We start from the raw sequence: 26808 nt of genomic DNA, 5'->3' as shown, positions 1-26808 counted from the left end.
GGACATCATGTACTTCGAGATGAAGTTCGTGCCACGGTCGCTCACAACCTCTCGGGGAAAATCTACGCTGGAAAATATCCCCATCAAGGCCTGGCCCACCACGGGGGCCGTTACTGTCCGGAGGGGAATGGCCTCAGGGTACCTGGTGGCATGGTCCACCAGGACTAGGATGAATCGGTGACCCTGAGAGGTCCGGGGATAAAGAGGTCCCACGATGCCGATCCCCACTAGCTCAAAGGGGGTACTGATGACAGGGAAGGGCTGGAGTGGGGCCTTGCGCTTACCTCCACTCTTCCCGCTATCCTGGCACGCTGGGCAAGACTAGTAGTGGGCCTCTACATTGCCTCGCATCTTTGGCCAATAGAAATGGGTGACCAAGCGGTGATAGGTTTTATCCTGGCCCAAGTGTCCCGCCAGGGGTACGTCATGGGCCAGGCCCAGGAGGAAGTCTCGGAATCGTAGGGGTACCATCAGCACTCGGTCTGACCCTAGTTCAGCAGACTTCTGCTCACTGTACAAGAGGTCGTTCTCCCAGTAAACCCAATGGGTTCCGGACTGGTCGGCGGCAGCTTGGGCGTCGGCCTGTTTGTCGGGGTCCAACTAGGGAGGGGCAGGTAGCTCTTTCTCGGCAGAACTCCTCCCGGGAGGAGCCCCCCTCGTGGCGCCATTGTGCCAACTCGGGAAGGTCACCTAACTCTGTGATCTGTGCGGGGTCCGGACATAAGGGCCCGTCGTCTGGGACGGCTTCTCCTCTCGTGGGAGATTGCCGGGCTCGGGCAGCCCACTCCTGTCCTCGTCGACCGGGTTTTGGCTTGGAGCTTCGGGCTCGACTTCCCCAAGGGGGGCAGTCGGACAGACATGGATCGAGTGGTGGCGCACACCCATTCGGGTAGGCCCATCATTCCGAGGTGGGCCTTTCGTTCTACTTGTCCCCCAAGGGAGCTTTCTAGATCGTTGCCCAGTAGACAGTCCACCGGTTGGGAGGTTTGGACGGCCACTCGCAACTTGCCGGTCACTCCCCCCCACTAGAAGGGTACTAAGGCCATTTTGCATAGGCTCTCGGAATTGTCAGAGGAAATCACGGGGCAAAAGACGTTGGGTAGGATCTGGTCCTCCGTGACCAGGTGACAGCGGACAGCGGTGATGCTCGCCCCGGTGTCACGAAGGGCCTCTACTCGGTGCCCATTGACAGTCACCAGCTGGCGGTATTTCTCGGTGTTGGCGGGAAGGGTGGCTCCAGGGATCATTTCTCGGTCTCCGAGGGAGACTAGGGCCATGGCAGCAGGTTCCCACTCTTCGGTGTCCTCAATCTCTTCTCCTAGGGCTACCATGGCCATTTGTCAGGCAAGGGGAGCTGTTGTTGCGGGTCGTTGGGTCTATATGCACCCCTTAGCTGAGCTTGTTGAGCCGTATGAGGTTAAGATTGTCACATACGCTGATGACACTCAGCTTATTGTGTCCTTCAATCTGAGGAACAACAATAAGTTCATCCTGGCTAATTGCCTGGAGAAAATCTCGGCTTGGATGGACTCTTATTTCCTGAAACTGAATTCGGCTAAAACGGAGTTGATGTTTCTGGGAAAGACTACTGGTTTGGAGAATGACTCCCTTTGGCCGAAATGTATGGGAGATATGCCTGCTCTCAAAGACCAAGTTAAAAGCTTGGGAGTTTGGCTTGATCATAATTTGAGCTTTAAGACTCAGGCATCCAGGGTTGCTGGCTCACGCTATGGCATGCTTAAGAGGATTAGTAGGATCCTGCCCCTCTTGCCTTTTAATGCCAGGAAACTCCTGGTTCAAGCCTTGATTTTATCAAGGCTTGACTATGCCAACGTGCTTTACCTGGGCTCCTCCTGTTTGACCATAAAAAAACTTCAAACGGTCCAAAATTGTGCGGCACGACTTTTGATGGATGCCCACAACAGAGAATCTGCTAAGCCGCACATTAGGGCACTGCATTGGCTGCCAGTGGACAAGAGTTCAATTTAAGGCCTTATGCATCGCCCACAAATCACTAGCGGCTAACTTGCCTCCGATTCTATTGTTTCTTTATATGTCCCTAGAAGAACCCTTCGCTCAGAGTTGAAACATCTTGCCATTGTCCCGAGATTTAATCGAGCCCGGACTGGGGGTCGTCTCTTTTCTGTTATTTCAGCTCAAAGGTGGAATTAACTACCAGATTTTATCCGTCTTGAGGCTAACCATCTTCGCTTCCGAAAATTCCTTAAAACTTTTGTTTGTTTAATCGTGTCACTATTTCTGGTTTAGGTGTGTCTTGTAGCGCTGGGATGCCTTTGGTAGCCATGCGCTTCATAAAAGCTCTTTCATTCATTCATTCTATTTTAATGAGTACCTGCACTTATGTTTTCCCCATTTAAAGCACTGGAATAAGTGTGCAAAATATTCCGAATTGGGCTGCTTTCAACTTTATGAAATTGCTATGCATTTTCTGCAGCTGTTTCCAGGTAGCCTGGAAAATAAGGTTGTCTACATACGCTCCCAAACTGTGAGAGAGCCGTAGGTGGGACTATTCACCTGCAGGTTAGCATCCGCAAACTATCTGCTCAGAATCAAGCTCCTGGTGTTACACTAGTTGAAACTGTGCTAAACTGCAGGCTCTACTAACACTATTTCTTACATCCCTAACAATCTTATATTGTTCTCACTGATGCAGGACATGATGTCTTATAGAGAGCAGCCATGGTAATGCCTGCACCTACTCCGGATTGGGCTTTGCGTGTCACAGTGTTCCATAATGCCCTTAAAACAGCTGCATCAGCCTTGGGGAGAAATTTGACGCTTTGGCAATGACTTTGAAACCTAAACTTTGAAGAATGCAAGGTGCTGGTGGCTGCTGCTATCAGGCACTCGGTCAGATACAAAAAGACGTAACTGGTGCTGCAGCACAGTGGTGCTGTTACCACTACTAGACATTTCATGAACACCCTTGCTGTTGTTGTGACCCCTGAAGGACAACATTTTGAGTTGCTAGTGTTCTCCACTCACTACGAATATGAGGTAGCAACTATGTGCTCGATGGATGGGGAAGTGAATGTAGGCGTCTTTAAGAAAGAGCTGCCAGATGATCTCCTGTGCAGAGCAGCAGAATGACGTTGCGCAGGGTGCACAGCCTGAAATGCTCTGGCAGTATGTAACAATTTAGCGGCATGCAGTTGAAGATAGACCACAGCTTGTTATCTTCATTTAGGATGAGGAAGTGTATGGCGTATACCCTTTAATGCAGAGGGGCAGCCTATCTGCAACTCTGCATTAAAGGGTATACGCCATATGGTGCATTAAAGGGTATACGCCAATGGTGCTATAGACGTGCAGATAGTTGCCTATCGGCAACTATCTGCACGTCTATAGCACCATTGCTGAGACGTGCTTGCACTTCTTGCAGCATTCTTTAATGTTCTTGACAGATTGCAAGATGGGATGTTTGGTGGTGTGGTTTTGAACTCTAAGCAGTGTATCTGTTGGACAATTGATAGGACCCACATATCGGAGGTGATCTCCCCCAACTGTGGAAGGACTAATCGGATCCTTTTCTATCTATTTTTTGCTATCAGAGGGGATGTTCGGAAAATCTCTGCTCTGCCTTTCCTCGGCTGCTTCCACCCTTTCCTCTGCCACCACCTCTAAAGCTCCTTATGGTGTTGGTCTTCTGAGGATGTCCCAAGTGAAATGGGTGATGACGCGGAGTCAGTAGGCTGAGGTGTTGCAGCAGCTTTAGCACTACCTTTCGTCAATTGGTGCCGAAAACCAGTTTTACCAGTTTGTGAATGGAGTGAGCCAATGGCTTTAGCTAGTCTCGGTTCTTCATCATAGTGTCCATTTGTGGTCCAAACAAATGTACACCATCAAAAGGGACAGCGATGATATGCTGGTGGGCCTAAGGACGAAATTAAGACACCCAGAAACAAGCATGTCTTTTCAGGATGACACTGGAATTCATTTCCCTAGAGGCCATATCTGACACATCTAATGCACAGTGGATGTTTGCACTGCATATGATTTTTCACCTGTAGCAACGTTTGCAGCATGCCTCATGCAGAAGTGTGACCAACTGCTGCATGCCACTAGGTCGCTGCTCCCATAGCAACTCGCGATCTTGCTGCATCCCTTTTGCAGCTCTCTTTATCTTGAGGCTAAGCATCTCTGGTTCTCTGGGCAAAGACTGTCTTCCAAGCAGCGTCCATCACTTTGGAGTGGGGAGGTATATAACCCCTGACTTAAAGTCATCAGGCTGCAATTTGTATTTCTTTTATCTCCTTGCTGTGACCACCCTAAATTTGACTGGAACCAATCGGCATTAAAGTTCTCTGCCACACACTTAGTCATGCTCTTAAGCATGGGCAGGAATTAAGCAGAACACTCTGCTTGTGAGGAAGTTGCCTCAAGGGAAACATTGTCTACCTCATGTAACTTCACCTTGTGGTGATCTGCGACTCTGTTAACAACCATGTGATATGCCGCTGAAGCCTTCGCAGAGTAGGGCCAGAAGTTGGTATCATCCAGAGTAGGGCCACACTTATATGCACTCATGGATCCATAGTCATCTGCCAGGACAAGTCTATAATATGGTTCCTGGTTGTCAAACTCAATGTCCTGATCAAAGTTGGTATCCGCCGAGTGCTGCAGTGAAGGTGAAAGCTGTGCTAATTGAAGGGGTTGAAGGAACCAGGCTTTTTGGTGGCTGAGGAACAGTGCTGGTGGCCCACTGCATGGAAGATATGCAGCGTCTCTTCAACTGTTAGTTTCCTTTTCTTGAGAGGAGTTGGGTCTGCCTCTTGTTGTGGAGGGCGAAACAGAATCTTCCCAGATCGAGGATGGATGGAAACCTTCCTTTTTTTTTCAAGGTGATCTGGCATCTCAATGACTGGGATTGTGTCACTCCGCATCGAGGCTGTATCGAAAACGGTCTTGGTGCACACTTCAGCTGACCGGCTAGGGCCAAAAAGGTGTGGTCGGACTTCAAGGCTGTTTGTCCTTTGCATTAGAACTGTCTAGCAGAAAATGTTTTTCTGTGCCGAGAGGCTTGGGGAAAGTGACTGGAGAAGAGTCGAGACCTCTTTGGCAGTGTCTTTGGGCTTGAAGCCTGACTCTGAGACGGGTGCTTGTCCTGCCTTCGAGACTTAAGATCTACCCAAGAGAAAGATCCTCGTGTGGTGTCTGAGGTAACAGTATCTTCGGTGCAGTACGTATCCTGGATTCAGGTTTCACTGGGACCCCTGAAGTCTGTTCCTCATCATAATCAGAGCCCTCATAAGAGCGGGTTTATGGACTTAGATCTGGTTAGCCCATAGGAAACAAGATATTCGCCTTGTGATGTTCTTTTGATTTCTGTGGGTCTAAAGATTGCCAAAAGCCCAGCAGGGTCCTAGCACTCTATTTTGTAATGCACCCACTGACATTCTCTTATATATCCAATTGTCTTTTTGTTTTTAAAGGCCCGACAGACTGGAAAGCTTAATTCTTTGTTGTCTCTTGACACACAAATATTACAAACCTAGTGATGGTCCGAACACAAAAATGTACTATTGGTCTGTGAAGCAAACTTATAAGGGCATGTTCTTCATCACCCCCATGAGTCATTTTCATACAAGCTATTGCTGAGGGGAAAAAACTATGGTCCCGGTTGAATGGAGTCATATCGATCGAAGGTGGTCTCCTGAAGTTGTTGGCAGTGGTTCCAATCACTGTAGTCGAACAAATGTTCTCGGCAGCTCAACGATCTTGGAGCTGGCAAAAAATAATCTGAGGTGAAGTTTTTTTCCTGGTGCCTTAGCGTTTCGGGTAGGGATCATGAGTTATCATGAAACGTATACAAATTAAAGTAGAACAACTTGTGGCATCAGCAGCCAACACTAGATGGTAGGAGTATGCAAAGTATGCAAAGTGATGTACTGCTACAAATACAACAAACCATTTTTTAATGTTGATTAAAAAAAAATATATATATATATATATATATATAATTGAAGTTGCATGTGTACCTTTATTCTATTTGGTAGGAGTGGAACTGAAACAGTAAACAAAAAAAAAAAGGAATTGGTAATAAATGCTTGGATATCAAATGAGGTGGCTCCAAGTTTGCTTGTAAATGAAGGTGCACATTAGGCGAGCACAATGAAATAGCAAACGTCAAGTGCATGGACCCATACACACATTTTGGCTCATTATGCGGATACAGGTCGAAACTAGCATTGCTTTTATCTGGCTAGGTAGCAATGACAGAAAGTTTTCTGTCTCTTTTTCTGAAAAAGCAATAACATCTCGCATGTCGTAATACTTATATTTTCGTCTGATGGTGGGTAAGATTAACTTTAAGTTTATAAACCCATCTATAAATTTCTGAAAATTAACAAGAATATTTCCAAAGTCAAGTCTGCAGCAGATTGCATATGAATGACTTGACTCTACCCCGCTTATGAAAGTAGTAATAAAAAAGTGTTTTCTTGCAAAACTGAAGGCCATTTTAATATTTTAATGTGAGCCATCTTGCAGGTTATAAAAATAGCCAAGAGTTGGATATAAAGCAGAATTCCTTTTCCAAGAAATCTGACCAAAGAATTCTGCTGAAAACTATTCTTAGAGCAGCCAGTTATAGGTCATATGAACCATTTTTAATACACGCTTTGTCAGTCATCTTCTCATACAAGAGTGGTAATATCAATTAGCTTCTGGGACATACCAGCAATTTTGCTCGAAGCATTTCTTCCTAATTAATTGTAATTCTGTTTTCTTTCACAATTCTACAAAAAGAACAGTTCCTACGGTGAATTTCAAACATTGCTACTACACTTAACAATTATTGAAATTTTAGTGGATTTTGAAATGTATTTTTTCAAAACAAAAATAACATACTAACTTCAATTGAAAATGTACATTTCAAAGAGAAATGTGATCTAATGAGTAAGGTTTTGATGCCCAACGAGTAGACTAGACTTCCAATACATTTTGCCTCTACATAACCAAATTATGTGATCACTTACCAAAGTTTCTTCGCATTCGTACACAATTATTTAACATCACTCCCTCTACTGCCTCCCTTTGAAACCAATACTCTGTGTAGGTCTTTTGTGCTTCTTGCCTTCATTACATTAAATGGAAACGTGCATATACATATATATAGCTTTCTTCATTCCAACTTTAAAATGAACATGTAACAAATGGACTCGCCCCATTAGAATTTGATTGGTTAAAAAATGTATTGGTTCGCCAATACTAAATAATAAACATGAGGTTATCAAAATAAAACATCACGTATATAACAGTATATTGTAACACTACAGGAAAGCAAAAGTCAATCGAAGCTGCCATTGTTCGGAGAGGAGGCTCCTGCACATTTCTCGCTCTCACTTCGCATAAAGGAAAAAAACATACAGATTCCTCAACACATGTAAAGAATCACTGCCATGGAAGCAGCTTCGCAATGACACAATGAGCTACAGAGATTTCAAATCACAGGATATGTACGAAAATCGCTTCATTAAAAGGTGAAAAGTGCAATACGGATTGTACACCAACGTCGAAGAAACGCGCCGTTCTACTTCAAAATCAACTTTGAACAGTTGTTTTATCATGAAAAATATCCCCCCTCCCAGTTTATGGCATTAACATTCATAAGGTTTTATATAAAAAGCATATTCACAAGGAATCAGCAGATAGAATACTGAATGAAAAGAAGAGTTCACTCTTTGGGTACCAGGAAGGCAATACTCAATGCTATTGATAGTGTGAGGTGGCAGGACACTCCTTTGTGAACCAACCCGCTACGTCCCCATTTTGTTATTGCAATGATTCAGGGAGATGAAAACGGAGGCAAGGATCATACAAAGTAAAATGACTAGAGGTGGGCACATTGTAACGCTGTGCACTTAGGCGATTCATGATTCCAAGTAGGCTCCACTTTTCATGGCTGCAAAGGCTGTGCACAGTTGTATTTTTCAATGTATACTATGAAAGAGGATTGGCAAGACCACATTTCATTATGCGCAAAACAAAATAGACATTTCAAATCACTTATTGCGCTCAAGCTTTTGAAATCAAAACTTTCAAATCTAACTGAGCTTCTGTAGTGCTATATGACTGCCAGATCTATGTTCTCTGTAAATGGTTCAAATAAATAATGCTTACAAGATTAATTACTGCAGAGTCAACATTGAGAATAATGCTGTAGATGGTGCTTATTTTCTCCCCCGACTTGAAGAGCTCAAACGTAATGCGACCATTTTCATGAAATCATCTCCTCTGAGTGGACATTTCTGAAATCTTAGATTGATACGTAAGCTGTTGAATCACAACCCACATAAGACAACATGTGATGATTCGACTGAAGTTAGCACCCAAACGTTCAATGATCCATCTCAGCCTTTGGTCACTGTTTAATCGTGGTCTTCCTTCTAAGTTAAGCCCTTGACATACAGGTCACTGTAATACCTCAATTTGAAAACTAAGAGACCCTACTAGGATAGTGTGAGTTGGGAAGAGTGCTAGTTCCTGAAGAAATGAGTACCAAAATATAGAATATAGCTTCCACATCGTTTTATGTTACTGATCTAACTGCCAGCAATTAAAAGGAAAACACAAATCGCAATTCCGTATTTCAACAATATACAGACTTACTACCTTGAGTTACATATAAGATCCAGCTTACACGGAGTCCTAGAATCTACTAGTGTGCAGTAGCAGCAGCCCATGAATCTCATTTGGTCTTTTATCTCATTACCATTAGTGTCTAAAAACAATTGTAGTGATATATTCATTTAGGTATACAGAGTTGGGCTAATTATTTCTGTAATCAAGATTTAGTTGCACCAATGAAATCATGTTCTAAATTACGGCCGTAGTCAAGTGATATCCGGTCATGGATCGAGATGCTCAGCAGGACAGGCACGCTTAAGCGATTTCTTTTCAATGGAAGAAAAATGCTGAGCAGCATCACTATAAACCGATGGATGTACCAGACAGTGATACATCCAAAGCTTTGCATTCAGGTTCATAGTGATGAATGAAAGAACAGGTTGGTTTAATCGAATGAACAGATAAGTCCTCAGAATCACAGAAACAATCAGCAACGCAGGGGCAGTTCATCCGAAGCACTGGGTCAAGGCTTGCAGTGAGGAGTGAGCTTGCTTTGGGCTAACAGTGGCAATAAACACGTACAATCTTCAATACTAATGTTGATGAGCTCTTTCAAAAAAATAAAAGCAAATCAGTAAAGGGAGGAAAGCTTGAATTCATCTCAGCTACTAGTAAATATTTTGGGCTGCCTGAAAGTCCATCGTTTTTTGCTCACTGTGCTGCTAAAGAAAGGTTCGAAACACATGAAAATCAGCCTTGTTCTCTGAAGGCCCCCTTCCCTCACAGAGCATCGACTTGTTCGATTTTGTACGTGACCTTCAGAAAAACTTCAGTTCTTTATTCTGCAGACTGAACGACAGAATACTTCAAATTTTAATAGCACCTCTCACCCCCGAGTTAGAATGTTTCTTCGGTTGACCAGGGCCATCCTCTAACTTCACTTCCAACAGAAGAAAGAGTCTGAAGGGGCCTTTTATCAAGTCGTTGGCAAAAGGAGAAACCACAGGTGACAAACAGACCCAAATAGCAGTCAATCCTCAGAGTAAAGACTGGACAAAATAAATGGCTATAACGTACGCAACAAAAATAATTCTCCAATGGACGGAGATTTATTTCCCACCAATCATCACTTTGTGACTTTAGCCTAACAAAAGCCCCATGACATCTGAAGAGAGGAATGGGACCTTTGGAATTATCCAAAGGTTTTGATATACTGTTACTTTTGAAGATCTCCGATGTGTTTTTATGTGAAGATGGTCAATGCTGTACCACTAACACTCAACCAATTGTAAATAGCATATTAATAACAGACTTGCAGTTCAACTGTTCCAAGCCAACACTGAAAAGCTTTGTGCTCTTCTCAAGTAGTCCACAGACCTAAACTGATCACCATGACCTATTCAAAACAAGAGCCCCAGCATGCATTTCACGAAAAAAGATCAAACCAGCGCCACTCTCCTACCATGTCCTGTTGATTCCCAGATAACACTACGACAGTGAGATGTTCTACAAAATTTCCAGGACGCCCAGACTCTCCCCTTTTTCCACCCCGCATGAGTACTGAACTTGAATGAGTAAGAAATCCGTCTTCCTTCGGGCTAGATTTTGTGACATTGATGGGAGAGGGGATAGTCATGAAGGTTTACAGACACTTTAGTAGAAGGTGTGTGTGTCCTGACAGGATGCTGGAGCAAGATCAGCGCTGCGATCACTTAACAGTAGGGATCGGGATAGTTAAAAAACACCCCTAGCAATCACAATTTCCACCTCGGCCCCACCAAGAACAAACCAGCAGCGAAAGGGGCGTGAAATACTTGCGGAGTACACTAGCAGTTGAGGGGAGAAAAATAAAAAGCTCCAGCACATACATCTCTCTCTCCTGTTCCAAGTTACACAAAATGTTTTTTTGTTTTCTTTTTATATAAAAAAAATAATAAAATAAGTGAAACACGCAGGTAAAATTGTACATTATATGCAAAAAATGTCCAACACTGGAAAGGCGTGGTGAGCACAGCACAGAGACCCGATTCTGACATGGAGGGTGCTCCTTTGAATGTTGAAGAGTGCCGAGCCTTGTACTCAGCAGGTGGACGGATCGCAGCCGGCGAGCCCTTTGACAGGCAGGAGAAAGTAAGTCTTTTCTCAACAGGAATATGAACTGACTTGGCTTGAAAGTCTTAGCGCGCTTCCCCGTCAGTTCCTGGTGATCCAAAGTCACTACTAAAGCCCCTGTGGTTGGGGCGGTGCCCCGGCGCGGTCTCCTGTCGCAGGCGGTCACGCTGTGGTGATAGCGTTCAGGTCCTTCATCAGCCCCTCCAGGTGGGCCATCTCTTTGGTGAGCTCATCTGGCTCGTAACTCTGCAAGGGACAAAACAGTGCAAATTGTCAAGTAAGAGATGATATAAACGTAGAAAGAGCATAGGACCACAGGCTCAAGCAGGTACTGAACACACAGTAGTCGGCTGTATAAACAACAGAAAAAAAGAGGAAGGGTGGCATGATAAAAGAAAGGGCATCACTGGAAGAGGGCCTGCTGACAAGTAAAGCAAGTGTCATAAGGTCATGCTACGAAAGAGTAGGGGGCACAGGGTTATGAAAGAGAGGACAGGTAAGAGGAGGGAAAATATTTGGGGAGGCATATCACAAACAGGGTAGAGAGAAAAAGGGGCCAAAGGCAGAAAATGATTAATTATAGTTTCAAATATAATTAGTAGGTATTGCATTTTCTAAATGGATTTATTTTCTTCTTTATCTAATGCAATAGACTTGCCTAGAAAACAACTGACAGTAAGTAGCCTGGCATTCACGAGTATTCTCCTAATATTACAGGTGGCGGAGACTGAGTGAACACCAGGCCTCTTTTGTTCAATCAAATGAAACTTCAGATCTCTCATGATATCCAAGTTGTAAATCAGTGGTAAAAAGGCTACTTTCTTAACAACCCCAAAAATATTCACTAGTGAAACATAATGTATGGATAAATTGTCTGACGTGGGCAAGTAGGTCTAGCAGACATGAAAAAGCCTAGCACAAACTGTTTGGGGAACAGGTCTTCTGCAGATTGTTCTGTTGCCCCCTAATGCGATGAAGTAACATCTGCACTATTAACTCAATATCCGTCCATGCTAGACTTTAAGAACTAGCTTTTGGATGTCTTAGTAAAGTAGTCAGCCTTTGATTTACCTCTTTACACCCTGCCCCCCGGTCAATGGTTTCTTGGAAATTAGAGTGCTGATTACTGCTTCCTCTTAGAAGAGTCCTTCCTTTATTTAATTTTTCTCAGGTTTTTTTTTTTTTATTTTTTTTTTTTAAAGAGTTTTATATAGCGCTGGCTAGACCCGAAGGTATCGGAGCGCTTTACATGAGAATCAACAATGTAACAGAAAAAGATCAACAATTACACATTACATCAAAAAATAGGCAATACATTAGGAGAGGAGAGAAAGGAGAGAGAAAAGTAGTGGAGGGGGCAGGGGAGGTGAGAAAGGGAGGATAAGGGAAGAGACAACTAGGAGAGACGAAAGGAAGTCTGTCTAAAGACCGACTGGGTAGGTGACGACCAAGGAGGGAATCCACGGCCAATCTCCCCTATAGCTAAACCAGGTAGCTCCATCGGGCATCAGACAAAATAGTTCAGTCTCGCTCAAAGTCATGGCTGCCCCATGGTCGCATCTTTCCTCTACTGCCTCATAAATACACATTGTTCCCAGGTAAGTCTCACCTCTAATGTGTGATAATTATCTAGCAGCACTCATGATTCCAATCACTTAATAGGTCTCCCTCGGGTGTCATCAACCGCCTAATGCTTCACAGATCTACCACTACCCTCCCAGGTCCATTCTTTCACTGCTTTTTGGTATTCTCACTCTAGTGCCATGCCACCTGCCTTTTCCAATGCCTTGCACAAATGGAAATGTCATCTGTGTTGTCTTCCCTACAATTTCTCATCAACTGTATATTCACTCAAGCCCTATTTCTGCTTGATGCCTTACGAGTCTGCAACTGTCTTCATACATCTTTTATAGCCGTTCTATCATGGCATGATGATTTTGTGGTCTTTCTCCACTATTCTCCCCCCCCCCCAATACCTCCCCCACCCCTGCCCCATGACTCAAATATCCATTTGTCCCTTGATCCTCAAATAAAACAAGTCTGTGTTCCTCTAATGCCACATAGGTCTCTTATGGACATCAGGCTCATCTTCACTCTGAGGTATTTACAGGTTTCTGCCAGCCCAAAGGTTCATCTTCTTTTTAGGTCTCGCGACCTATCGATGTGCGCAAGCGCATCGAGCGGAGCGAGAATTCAAGTGGCGAAAATCTTCTTCAAACCCGGGCTTTCAGCCCCGCGGTTTTCATGCAGTTCACGTGAACCACGTGATTAAACATGCACGCGCATCGGCAGCATTTCTCCTGCAGGCTCGCAAAAGGCTCTCCTCCCTCCCCACATCAAAGTCACCAATCACCCTCCCACAGGCTTCCCCAGCGCTGCCCCGCCCCCTGCTTCACGCCCAGGCCATCTGTTCCCTGCCAGACCTCGTTTAACTTGTTCCCTGCTTGCCTCTCCCCCGCCCCCGCCCCCTCCCCCACCACAGCAATGCCGAGGGCTGGTTTCACTTTCAGCACGGAAGACTTGTTATTAATTTTTTTTATTCAATGCTAGTTGCCGTTGCCTCTCTCCAGCTCCACGCCTGTTTCCCCTCTCCAGTTCTTTCCCCCTCCACGTCTCGCCTTTGACCCCAATCTCTTCACCTCTGCGTCTCTGCTTTCTCTCGCATCTCCCTGTCTCGACTTTTATCTGTGTATCTCCTTTCTCTCTTCTCATCACTTCCCTCTCTTCTCACCACTTCACTCTCTTCTCACCACTTCACTCTCTTCTCACCACTTCACTCTCTTCTTCACTCCCATGCATCGTTTTCCTTCTCTTGGTCTCTACTCCCATGCATCTTTTTCCTTCTATTTGTCTCTAATTTCCCCTCCTTCGACTTCTTGCCAGTTCCTTTTATCCTCGTGACTGTTTATTTCCCACTCCTTTTTGTTTTCCTCCCCTGTGATTCCACTCACTTTGTCTGCATCTGCTGTTCCATCACTTTACTTATTTTTCCTTCCAACGTAGTCTACATTGCCTCTTGTTCTCTCCTGTTCACATCTTTGTTTCGTTGTCTGTCTTCTCCGTACTCTTTTCTCGGTTTCTGTACTAAGCTCTCCACCAATTTCCATGTTCTCCCCTCTCGCTCTGTTTTTCCCTTCTCTCCCCCTCCCCACAGACCACTAAGGAGTAGTTTCTGTCCTGTAACTCCAGTTCTGTAGTAGGGGTATCTCTGTTATAGTCATAATCTAGTGAATAGTCCCGCCCATGTGCGTGGACCCCGGCAATCAAAAATAATCTCTTAAGTTGTCAAAATAATGCAGAAACTGCAAAGACACTTAAGAGAGAATTTAAAGATAAATAATGCAGCCTATATCCACAGGCTACACTGTCCAGTACTTCAACTAGAAATTCCACCAAAACAACACCACAAACAGAACAGCCTGCTTGTTTCTACCATAGAGAAACCTGCCTCCCCCAGTCAAAGCCTCAGGAATGATAGAGAGGAAGGTAGGGACAGACAAGCCCCATAGACTGCCATTATGTGGCTAAAATAGGATACTGTGCCTTTAAGAGAACTTTCCAGACTTCTCCCAGTATCCCAGAATGCATAGCAGGTCCCTCCACTTTCAGTTCTTTTTGAAGGCGAAGCATGCCAGACCTGTCGCATTCCTACATGATGAAAAAATCTCCACCGGGGAGGAGGGCGGGCGCTTATGACTATAACAGAGATACCCCTACTACAGAACTGGAGTTACAGGACAGAAACTACTCCTTCTGTAGTAGGGGATCTCTGTGTATAGTCATAATCTAGTGAATAGAATGGCAAGCCCATCCCCACAACTAAGCGGCGGTGGAGAGTAAATACATAATGCCACTATTGTGCGAACAAATTCCGCAGCGAAGCCTGTCCAACTTGAGCGTCTGCCCTTGCATCCGTGTCCAGGCAGTAATGCTTAGCAAAGGTATGAACCGACTTCCAAGTGGCTGCCTTGCAGATTTCAGCAATCGGCACGTTACGGAGCAGAGCCGTCGTGGCAGCTTTGCCCCTGGTGGAATGAGCCTTAGGCTTACCTCCTAAGGTCTTATTAGCCTTCTGATAACACAATTGTATGCAGGACACAATCCACCTAGAGATGGACTGCTTAGAGGTCGCAAGACCTGTCCTGACCGATCCATAATTGATAAACAACTGGTCAGACCTACGAATATCTTTGGTTTTATCCAGATAAAATTTCAACACCCTCCTGACATCCAGAGAATGGAGAGACCTCTCCGCTGGGGATGAAGGGTTCTGAAAAAACGTAGGTAAAGTTATAGTCTGGTTGACATGAAAGTCAGAAATAACCTTGGGAAGAAATTTAGGGTGAGTACGCATAACAACCTTAGCAGCATGAAATACAGTATAAGGTTCATTACAACACAACGCCTGAATTTCACTCACCCTGCGGGCCGATGTAATGGCCACGAGGAACGCCGCCTTCCAGGACAGGTGCTGCAACGAAGCCTTATGAATAGGTTCAAAAGGTTCCTTCATCAATCTGGACAGCACCACATTCAATTCCCATGAAGGCGAGGGAAGCCTGACAGGAGGGAATACTTTCTTCAATCCTTCCAGAAAATCTTTGATCACGGGGATCTGGAAAAAGGAAGTCTGTGAAGGGCATTTCCTGTAGGCAGTCAATGCAGCCAGATGAACCTTAATGGAATGCACATTAAGGCCAGACTGCGCCAAATGCAAAAGGTAAGGAAGGATGACAGGTCGTAGGATCATGGTTCTTAGACTGGCACCAGATACAAAACCTCTTCCACTTGTAAGCATATGAAGTCCTAGTGGAGGGTCTCTTGGATTCCTTCAGAATGTCCATGCAATCATCGGGCAGATTAAGATGGCCATACTGCACTATCTCAGGAGCCATGCCGCCAAACTCAAAGACGAGAGGTTGGGGTGCAACATCCGTCCCCCGAACTTCGTGAGAAGGTCCGGCCTGCACGGCAACCGAATGTGAGGAAGGAGAGACCGGTGAAGTAGGTCCGTGAACCACCACTGCCTGGGCCACTCCGGGGCGATGAGTATCATCCGAGCTCTGGACCGGGCCAGCTTGATGAGCACCGCCGGAATCAGGGGAATGGGAGGAAAAGCGTACAGAAAGTTGTTCGTCCAGTCGATCCATAACGCATTCCCCAGCGTCCCTTTCTGGAAGTACCTGGAGGCGAAGTCTCTGCACTTGCTGTTTTCGGCAGTGGCGAACAAATCTACGTCTGGAGTTCCCCACCTTGCGAAGACTTCTCCTAGTACTTCGTCGTTTATGACCCATTCGTGGTTTTCCTGAAGCAGTCTGCTCAGTGCGTCTGCCTGAACATTCTGCACACCTGGTAGATGGGTGGCCGTTATCGTCAGTCCTCTGGCCAGGAGCCAGTGCCAGATCGTCTGCGCCTCCTGTGACAGAGTGCGCGATCTCGACCCCCCCTGCTTGTTGAGGTAATACATCGTGGTGGTATTGTCCGTCTGTACAAGCAGAGAGTTGGTCCGGAAGGACGGAAGAAAGGCCTTCAGCGCCAAGTGAACAGCCCTGAGTTCCAGGAAATTGATGTGATACGTGGCCTCCATCGGTGACCACGTGCCTTGAATCTGTAGAGTCCCGGAGTGCGCTCCCCATCCCAGAAGAGACGCATCCGTCACGACAGTCTGCGTGGGAATGTCCTTGTGAAAGTGAACCCCTCTGAGGAGATTCTCCGCCGAAGACCACCACTTCAGAGACTGAAGAGCATGCAGCGACAGTCGAATCTTGTCGTCCCAAGATCCTTTCCTCTGATCCCACTGGTCCTCCAAGCACTCCTGCAACGGTCTCATGTGCAGCCGTGCGTGTGGCGTCAGGAAGATACAAGAGGCCATCGATCCCAGTAGAGAAGACACCGTCCTCACTGTTGTAGATGGAGTCGTTATAAGAGCCTGAGCCTTCCGAAGGAGTGATAATCGTCGCTCTTCCGAAGGAGACACGCTTGCTGACAGCGTATTGATGGAGGCTCCCAAGTACTGTATGCATTGGACCGGAGTCGGGACAGACTTGGCCATGTTGATGTGCAACCCCAGCTTGTTCAAGAGAACGCACGTCTTCTGGAAGTGTGCTCGCGCTTCCGAGAAGGAGGATGCCTTGATCAACCAATCGTCCAAGTAAGGGTAGACGAACACCTTGTTCTTACTCAGGTGTGCCGCTACCACCGCCATGCACTTCGAGAATGTTCTTGGCGCAGACTTCAGTCCGAATGGGAGTACTGTGTATTGATAGTGATTGGTGCCGACTTGGAACCGCAGGAACTTCCTGTGTTTGTGTGCAATGGGCACATGGAAGTAAGCATCCTGTAGGTCTATAGCGCAAAGCCAGTCTCCCTGTTGCAACTGAGGGTAGATCTGGTGCAATGACAGCATGCAGAACTTTTCTCTGCGAATCCATTTGTTTGCTTGTCGCAAATCCAGAATGGGCCTGAACTCGTTCTTGTCCTTCTTGCGAACCAGAAAGAACCGGGAGTACAGACCTCTTCCTCTCTGAGACAGAGGTACGTCTTCTATCGCCCTTTTCCTTAACAGGACATCCGCTTCCGCCTGAAGCTCGCGCAGCTGAAACTGCGAGCCGACCGGGGGAATCGCTGGAGGAGGACTGGTGAACCGAAGACTGTATCCATTGCAAACAATATTTAGCACCCACTTGTCCTGAGTAATTTTTCTCCACTCTGCCAGAAAAAGTTGGATGCTTCCCCCTACCGGAGTGGGTAACGGATCCGGGGGAAGTAAGTTCCTAGGGCCTAGACCCCGCCTGGCCCTTGGGCGCCGGAGCCGACTGCTGGCCTCCTCTGCCCTTCTGCCGCTTCTGGAACGGCTTACGGAACGGCTGCTGCTGTTGCGAGTGCCCCGAAGCCTGTCCTCATCTTCGGCCTTGTCCGCCGAACCGCCGTTGGAAAGGGCGGTACTGCTTCTTGGTATCCTTGGGCTTTTCCAGGCCCACAGCCGTCAGCGTTTCGGCTTCCGCCTCCATGCGGGCCATTTCATCATCCGCATGCTTCCCGAAGAGGGTCTCACCGGAAAACGGCAGATTGGCCACCCTCTGCTGTGCGTCCGGTTTCAGGGACGTTAGCCGGAGCCATGCGTGGCGCCGTTGGTTGATCCCGTGGCAGAATCCGTGAGCCGCCAACAGGGAAGAGTCCGCAGCCGCGCTGATTATCTGGTTGGCCACCAGCATCCCCTCACTCAGGACTTCCATGAAGTCTTCACGCTGCTCCCGAGGCAAATGCTCCGCAAAGCGCTCGAGGGAGTCCCAGAGGGCGCGGTCGTAACGTCCCAACAGAGCCGTGGCACTCGCCGCTTTCATGGATGTTGCGGAAGTTCCACAGACTTTTCGCCCCGCCGAGTCCATCCACCTAGACTCCTTGTCCGGGGGAACCGTGGAGGTCGGAGTGGTGGCATGCTGTTTGCGGGCCGCCGTGACGATGACGGAGTCAGGCGGAGGCTCCGCTCTCAAAAAGGCCGGATCCGAGTCGGGAGCCCGGTACTTCTTTAGTAATCTGGACGGAGCTGCTCTCGTCACCGCCGGGGTGAGAAACAGAGCCATAGCCGGTTCTTCCAGGCCCGGTACCAAGGGCAGGAGAGGACGAGACATGTGCCTCTGATGTAGAGTCTCGAAAATGACAGACGTCTTCGGAGTAGGCACTGTCAGTGTAATGCCTAGCTTCGCCGCGCCCCTCAACAGGACGTCCTGAAAGGCAACCAGGTCATCGATCGGGGACACTCTGGTGTCCGGCGACCCTGATAGAGTAGGGGAATAGTCCCTGGTCCCAGATGATCTCGTGTGAGAGCGAGATTCGCGCCTCCTATGGCGGTGTCTCGATCTCGTGGAAGATCTGCGCCTAGAGCGAGAACGAGACCTGCCAGCTCGTGGGCGCTCCTTCGGTTTGCGAGGAGGGGTCTTCCGTGGTTCCTCACGGGGTCTCTTCGGATCCTCCCGGGGTTTCGGTTTCGGAGTCCCCTTGGGAGGAGCAGGCAGGGACGGCAGGGAAGTGGACCTCGGCGGAGGAACCTTAGGCTGCGGGGTGGGCCCATGCGGAGGGACCGGAGGTGGAGAAGGATCCCCCGAAGGCAGTGGTGGTTTGGGCGGAGGGTCCTCCCTAGGTACGGGTGGAGGAGTATGAGTCCAGGGCCGAGATGGAGTGTACACTTCCGAGTACACCGAGCCCGGTGACCCTTTAGGGGAAGGGTGCGGAGAGCCATCCCCATCCGCAGGCGACCGCTTCCTCTTGCGCCCTCCACTGGAAGCAGCGTGACTCCTGGGACTAGAGCCCCCTCTGTGTCGTTTTGGAGAGGGTGACCTACTCCTCGACGCGGACCGCTGTCTGCTGGACGCAGAGCGACGCTTCTCCGGCGTCGAATGGCGCTTCCTGGACTCCGGCGTCGAACGTCGTCCCCTCGACGTCGACCCTCTCATCCTCGGCGTCGAACGCCGACTCCTCGACGTCGATCTCCTCTTCCGCGACCTCTCACGTCGCCCCCTCGACGTCGGGCGGTCCGCCCTCGACATCGAACGCCGCCGTCGTCTCGATGTTCCCGACGTTCCCGACGTCGAGGAGCCCCTCTACGTCGATCGGCGGTGTCGCCTCGACGGCGATCGACGGTGTCGCCTCGACGGCGAGCGTCGGTGCCGCTTCGACGGCGAGCGTCGATACACGTCCCTGCGCCTTCGGCGTCGGTATGAAGACCTCGACGTCGACGAAGACGATGACGTCGACGGCGGCTTCGACGTCGGCTTCTCCTTCGTCGTCGAGCCGTCACGCCGTCTCGACCCGGAGCCCCGGGGAGAAGGGGAGCACGCCGTCGTCATCCCTCTCGACGTCGTCGTCGAAGCCCTCGACGTCGACGGAGAATGGGATCGTTTGCTGGACTTCCTGCCCCCGGGAGCCCCCCAGGGGCCTCAGCAGAGGCAGAGGGATCCCTCACAGGCTGCCCAGACCCACCTGCAGCTCGTAGACGCCTATCCTCCAGGCCAGCCAGCCTGATCTTCAATCTGTCCCTGAGGGTCCGAGCAGAAAGCTGCTGGCAGATAACACACTCCTCAGGGCCATAATCTTCTGGAAGGCACACGATGCAGACATCATGGGGGTCGCTTTTGGCCTTCTTCCTCTCACATGCTGGGCACTTAACAAAAAGGCCAGGCATTTCGGAGCCCCAAAACGCCTAAAAAACAGCACAAAAGCGAGAAGAGAACACCAAGCAGTAACTGCAACACTTTTAAAAGTCAAAAGTGCAAAAACAATTTCAATAAACCCTTGAAAAAGGGAGAGCTCAATGCCAGGGTCCTGTAAGCAGGAGCCGGAAAAAAGAACTGAAAGTGGAGGGACCTGCTATGCATTCTGGGATACTGGGAGAAGTCTGGAAAGTTCTCTTAAAGGCACAGTATCCTATTTAAGCCACATAATGGCAGCCTATGGGGCTTGTCTGTCCCTACCTTCCTCTCTATCATTCCTGAGGCTTTGACTGGGGGAGGCAGGTTTCTCTATGGTAGAAACTAGCAGGCTGTTCTGTTTGTGGTGTTGTTTTGGTGGAATTTCTCGTTGAAGTACTGGACAGTGTAGCCTGTGGATATAGGCTGCATTATTTGTCTTTAAATTCTCTCTTAAGTGTCCTTGCAGTTTCTGCATTATTTTGACAACTTAAGAGATTATTTTTGATTGCCGGGGTCCACGCACATGGGCGGGACTATTCACTAGATTATGACTATACACAGAGATCCCCTACTACAGAATTACATATCTTTTCCGCCTGCCTACCTGAAAGATGGATTAGGCAGGGTCAGTTACTCGTAAAAAGACCCGAAGGCGCTGAATCGGAGCGGAAAACCGTAACCAAAATGATGGGAAGGCTCCGAGGGAGTTCCAGCCGCCTGCACCGTCGACAGGAGGCTGCCACTGCCGGGGCTTTTGAGCAGGAGCGGAATTTCTTAAACTCCTAAATGCACATGCATTTTCATTTGCCAGCTGTTCTTTTTAAACGGCATCTGGATTTCGATAGTCATAAGAAAGCCATCTGCAAGTGTAATCGTGGCAAGGTATTTGAATCGAAATTAGGGGCGCATTCGAAGTGATCAGTGCACGCGCACTTTCGGCTGCTCACTTAAGGGGGTCTTAAAGTCTCACCTGATTGTAAAGATGTAACGCTCCTTCACGTGCGAGGCTCAGTGCGCTCCAAAAGGCCAGACTTCTGTTTCCTTGAGACAGAAGTACTACTGCGATACTGCCAGGTTTACCCAATAGTCTTATAGTCTCGGCTCTTTTCCGGCCACTCGCCCACGCAACGCCACTCGCCCACGCAACGCCACTCGCCCACGCAACGCCACTCGCCCACGCATCGCCACTCACCCACGCATCGCCACTCACCCACGCATCGCCACTCACGCACGCATCGCCACTCACGCACGCAAAGCCACTCACCCACGCAACGCCACTCACCCACGCAACGCCACTCACCCACGCAATGCCACTCACCCACGCAGATCCACTCACACCCACGCATCGCCACTCACCCACGCATCGCCACTCACGCACGCATCGCCACTCACGCACGCAAAGCCACTCACCCACACAACGCCACTCACACCCACGCAAGCCCACTCTCACCCACGCAACGCAACTCACTCAAAGCCACTCACACACACGCAGTGCCACTTTCACCCACACTGTGCAGTGCACAATAGGTCTCGCAGTAGGAAAGTTGGAGCTATTGGTTTTGTAAATGACAAAGCCCTTTATGTTTTTAAAATGAAAACAAAAATAAAAGGCATTGTTATTTGCAATTGTAATGGCTCCAACTTTCTTACTGCGAGACCTATTGGCAACGCCAGTGCTTGTTAATATTTTACATGTGCATCGCTTACCTTGCAAGTCATATCTCTAAAAGCCTTACGAGAATCCAGCAGCCTTACAGAACATTTTGCCCTTAATGTCTTAAGCATCCAGCTGCCTTCAGTATTACGTTTTCTCTAATACATCATAGGTTTGCAATACCCTTCTTCAGCGATTCTTGTAATGCTTTTCAGCTGTTCTTCTGTTCTCATGGGTCATCTTTCGTATAATGCCTCTTAAATTGCCCACTGTCCATAGGGGCCATCCTACCTTTAATGTATTACAGGTGTAATGCTGACCTTACATTCCATTCTCCCTCTAAAACCAAATACATATCCACTGAATCCAGTAGTAATCCTCCCCCTCTTAAGCCCACAGGTCTCGCTCTGATCTCTAGTCCCACCTTCCCTCTCGCGTCTAGGCAGTTATTGATCCCAATCGGAAACCTGCAGACAAACTGGGTCTTATTTTACAAACCAGTTAAAACTGTGTGTATCCTCTCCATTGGACAAAAATCCTTATGTAAATCGGTTCCTTGTTCATTTAAAAGATGGTGTAATTCTTTTAATCGCACTATTTAAGCGTGGGAATTACATGACCAAAAAAGCTCGATTCTCAAGCATTAACGTTATCCCTCTATTGGGATTCCTCATACCATCCAAGCGTTGCCTATAACTAGCAGATACTTACGCTCTCAGAATCCTCAAGCATCCTGGAGGTCTCCTGCACATCTGGGGCACTAGGAACAATCACTGGCATGGGGGGTCGTGCTCTTCCCAAAGTCCCGATGGAAGCGGTCTTCACAGGAAGAACCTGTGGGTTTACACCTTAGATAAAAAGATTCATGTTTATTTCAAGCATTTTACATCAGGAGAGAATACCAGATACACAGGACAAGCAGCAGAGATGCGAACATCTGCTACATGCAGTGTACACTAGACAGACAGCAGGGAGGTTTGCACCTATAAGGAATTACAAGGACAGAACTAGAGATGGAGAAAAGAACCATGGACTTCCGATTTGCCACTTACTTGTTTGAGGGAGCAGTGGTGTATTCGGTAGGGCAGAGTCGTGTACAGCGCTGACAGTAACGGGAACCGCTGGTACAGCAAAACTCTTGAGAGGATGAGAGGGGCGGACATGGGCTGTCGGAACATTCGCGACACACTCTTCCTCTTGAGCAGCAGCCATATACGAAGCAGAAACGGGTTCAGGGTCCTGATGGTCTGCACAACAGGTCTGCGAGGAGGATGCTGGCATAGAGTCTGTGCTGGGCGTGTTACGGATGGACTCTGTCAGAGAAATGTTGCATGGATTTAGTATTTGGGCATCATATTAGTACAATGCAACTATTGAAACTACATGCAAGATCTAGATGAACCTCCCACCAGTTACTAGCAATATCACAACTGGCACGGACTACTCTCAGGGACGTCCATCTGGCACACGTGCCTCTCACCTGTGGAGTTGGCCCTGTCGGAGTGAGACCCGGAAGATCCGGGGGGTCGAGGGCTGCTGGGATTGAGGAGGTAGTTGCGGGTGGGAGAAGCCAGACTGCTGGAGTGGAAGTGATGATGAGGGTGATCAATGGAATGGATGGGATGAGCACTGATCACAGCTGTGGACGGACAAGTCAAAAATGCTTAATCGATGAAAAGAGATGGAGAAGTAACAGACACATGTACAAAAAAAGCATGGGTTGCACAGGCATGTGGACGTTTAAGAATATGTACTTCATACACTCCCGCAAACAAGGGCCCAGTGACAGAACAACACCCATGCACCCATCTAGCTTTCATACAAAAACGTTTGGAAGGAGTAAAAACATTTGCATCTACCCAGCCTGGAACAGCCAATGTCCAAAAGGAGGCACGCCAACAACAGGCAGACACATCAGCACAAGCATTCAAAACATGTTTACACAACTGGACTATTGCAAATGCACACACAACCACGCACAAAAACAAAACTATGGATTTATTTAACAACAGAATTGCATGAATAGGCATACACAGACAGCAACTTCTCTGGTGAAGAGATCAGAAGAGGTAATGTCAAGACAAGCAAGTGACATGGAAGAGAAATGTTGAAACGTTTACTGTAGGAATGAACCTGGAGGCTGAGTTTTATCTATACAACACATCCTCAATGGCAAGTAAAACTAAGCAAAGGAAGTGGTTTACTTTTTGATTAAATAAATCTCTTCGGTTTAGAAATCATCAGATGGAGAGTATAGAAGATACACTGGCAAATTTAAATTCTAGCCATCTGAGGGTCACTTTGCAGTACATGAATGTCCGACTCCTTCATGATAAGAAAGATCAAACAGGCATTATGGTGAAACTAATTATAATGGACCACTTTCACAGTGCTGCTCATTGGACAGCTTGACTTTCGACGGGCAATATGAGATACTACAGCACTATGCCTTCATTTCTATCATCTTCTAGCAGGCGCATTCACATGCTATAATACAAGAATATTTTGCCATAAAGCGATTTAGCTTTAAACACCCTTCACACATACCTCTTATTCCAACTCTGACCTTTGTTTTGATTGCTTCCCATGTTTAAGTTTGCTTCTGGGGCTTGAGAAAGAAACCACTGCAGAAAATGCTGCGAGTCTTTGCATCAAAGAACCAACTAAAGCGGACTTGGAGGATTATAAAAACTACCATTTTGTATTGATTCTATTCCAAGGACTTTGTGGCACTACCAGGTCCGGTTGCCTTGTAAACCCACATACCTTCATAGCAGAGCAAAGACTCAGCTTGTCTCCTCACTTTCAAGTACGTGAATAAACTCACATGATGGTTCATTGTAGGCCTCCAAACTGGGAGTGAGGAACACAACAATGCTCTCTTGTGCACTGAACTCCTTTACCCAGACACTGAATCCACACAGTGGTATCTATAAAGCCATCAAATGTGGGAATGGGAGTAGCTAAAATCATCACGTGTGCACAAATGACCTTCAGGAGAAGGAGAAAAGTTGCTGTTTTCCATTCACCTTGGACTTAACGTGTTGAGTAATTAACTTACATTTCATAATGCCAATTCGGTGGATACTCTTTCTAACTGCAGATTCCTCACTTGTAGAATATCCCCAGGTGCCACAACATATCCAGAGAATTTCATACCACTGGAAGTGACGGAGCAGGTAAGTATATCAGCATCATCCCTGTGCACTCTGGCGGAGGCTATTAGGATGACGTGTGCTAGGTTTGCTGTGATTTTTCCAGAACCTGAAGCAAGAGAGGCACTGGTGGAACGCATAAAGGAGACCCATATGCCATTGCAGTGGAATTGAAACTCCCAGTGACTTTACAGGAGGAATCTTCAGTACACAGTAGTTTTGACACTGCGCGTTTCCACTGGTGGTATATGGATCTTACTGGGGTACATCCCACTGATAAAAGATGGCTCTTGCCACCTTGGGATGGAGATGGTGCTAGTGATCTGGCAGTCATCTGTTCAGAGCGTCTGCTCTAGCATTCAGAGATCCTGCTAAATGGCTGCCTACCAGAGAGATAGTCTGCTGGTCCAGCAACCTCTGGGGATATAGGGCCTCCAGGAACAAGATACGGAATCTCAGGCTGGCCTGCTTGTAGCAATCACACAGGACGGTCACGTTGTCCATGAGGTTCTGCACCGGCTTCCACTAGATGGATGGAAGGAAGACTTTCCGGGTCAGGCGGATTACCCAAAGATCCAGAACACCGCTAAATACCACTACAAAGTCCTCTGATCTCCCCAGGTGCATCCGCCAAAACTGTAAAGTCTGTGAGGCCACAAGAATGTCTGCAAGACCCTCACTGAATAATAATACTAGCTCAGGAGAGGATGGACCTGGTTAAATTATCTGACCAAAAAGATTTGCCTTAGTTTCAACAGTAAGCAACTGTCCTTAGCACCCATACTCCGAAATAGGCACGCCTTCCATTGGTGTCCCAGGTGTTGAGTTTAATTCAATTCCAAAGATTGATCTAGAACACTGGCATTCTGTTATTTTAGGTACAGCCCATCATCAGTATAGAGAGGGGGGAGCAGGTTGTTTATCCTCATCGTTGGTGTCATGGTGCGTCAGAGCAATATCTAAATAAGGCCTCTTGTCTCCGATGGCACTGGTGTCAAGACAGAGGATAACGATTAGAATTAGGTTACAAAGTGACTGGCTGCACTTTTGTAATCTGGTAGGAAGACACAGGCCTGGGACAGGACAATGACGACTCCGGGTCAGACCCAGTGCTGGTGGATTTGGCACCGGCACTGAAGCACAAGTTACTTACTTGTGTAACGATATAACTGTAAGAGACATTAGTAGTGATAGATTCCTTACCTTAGAATATCCCCAGGAGTCAGGCTGGATCCGGAAAGTTTTTCTGCTTAGCAGTACCTCTGTAGGCCAGTAGGTGGCGTCCTGCGGCTCCGCGTCCGTCACCGGCATTGTAGGCGCCGAGATTATCCCACGGAGAATACTTAGGCGCCACCCATGCACGCTGATGTCAGTTCTGTACACAACTATTCCGCGCCGAAGCGCAGAGCCTTGCAAGAGACTGACGATTGGTGGATAAAACTAGGGCTCTAAAAGGGGAATGACCTTAACCCTAGTAACCGGTTCGCAGAACGGGGAGGATGGGCGGGCGGTAAGGAATCTATCACTAACTAATGTCTCTTACAGATCTATCGTTACACGTTAGTGATAGATTCCCTACCTTAGAAAAGATACCCCAGCAATACTAACCCCCGGTGGAGGGTCTGCGAACAGGATTACACCAGAAAGTCACGGAGCACAGAACGGCCAAAGAAGCAGTCTCTCTGGACCTGACTGTCAAGGCAGTGGTGCTTGGTAAACATGTGCAGCGATGCCCACGTGGCTGCCTGACAAATATCCTGCAGGGCGACACTGCGTCCCAAGGCAGTAGTGGCTGCTGTTGCCCTGGTCGAATGGGCACGCAGCCCCACAGGAGGCTCCTTCTTGGCCAAGGAGCAACATGCTTTGATGCACAGAACGACCCACCGGGAAATGGTCTGTTTGTGCACGGCCCAACCTTTTTTGGCTCCCACGCAGCTCACAAAGAGCTGATCATCCACCCGGAACGGCTGTGTACGCTGAAGATAGAATGCAAGCGCACGTTTTGGGTCCAGACGGTGGAACCTCTCCTATTCCCTTGAAGGATGCTGAGGCGGAAAGAAGGTGGGCAAAGTGATGGTCTGCCCAATGTGGAAGGGCGTGACAACCTTTG

At 47.7% G+C, this 26808-nt stretch overlaps 1 protein-coding gene across 9 annotated transcripts in view; it reads right to left on the bottom strand.

The window, feature by feature from the left end:
- Positions 1 to 7195: 7195 nt before the first annotated feature.
- The window catches only part of NEO1 (neogenin 1), a 540003-nt gene continuing 520390 nt past the window's right edge, over positions 7196 to 26808 (bottom strand). For 7 of the 9 annotated variants that reach the window (XM_086959257.1, XM_086959255.1, XM_086959251.1 and 4 more), the window contains 4 exons: positions 23024 to 23182; positions 22596 to 22856; positions 22255 to 22391; positions 7196 to 10947 (listed from right to left, as the gene is read on the bottom strand). In XM_086959257.1, coding sequence (XP_086815383.1) covers positions 10864 to 10947; positions 22255 to 22391; positions 22596 to 22856; positions 23024 to 23182 — 641 coding nt within the window. In that variant the 3' untranslated portion in view covers positions 7196 to 10863. The remainder of the gene's footprint in view (positions 10948 to 22254; positions 22392 to 22595; positions 22857 to 23023; positions 23183 to 26808) is intronic. The other 2 variants (XM_086959258.1, XM_086959259.1) reach the window with 1 other exon arrangement.

Source organism: Lissotriton vulgaris, chromosome 2_2 (genome assembly GCF_964263255.1).
Source record: "Lissotriton vulgaris chromosome 2_2, aLisVul1.2, whole genome shotgun sequence".
Lineage (NCBI taxonomy): Eukaryota > Metazoa > Chordata > Amphibia > Caudata > Salamandridae > Lissotriton > Lissotriton vulgaris.
This window is presented reverse-complemented; position numbering and strand designations above follow the sequence as displayed.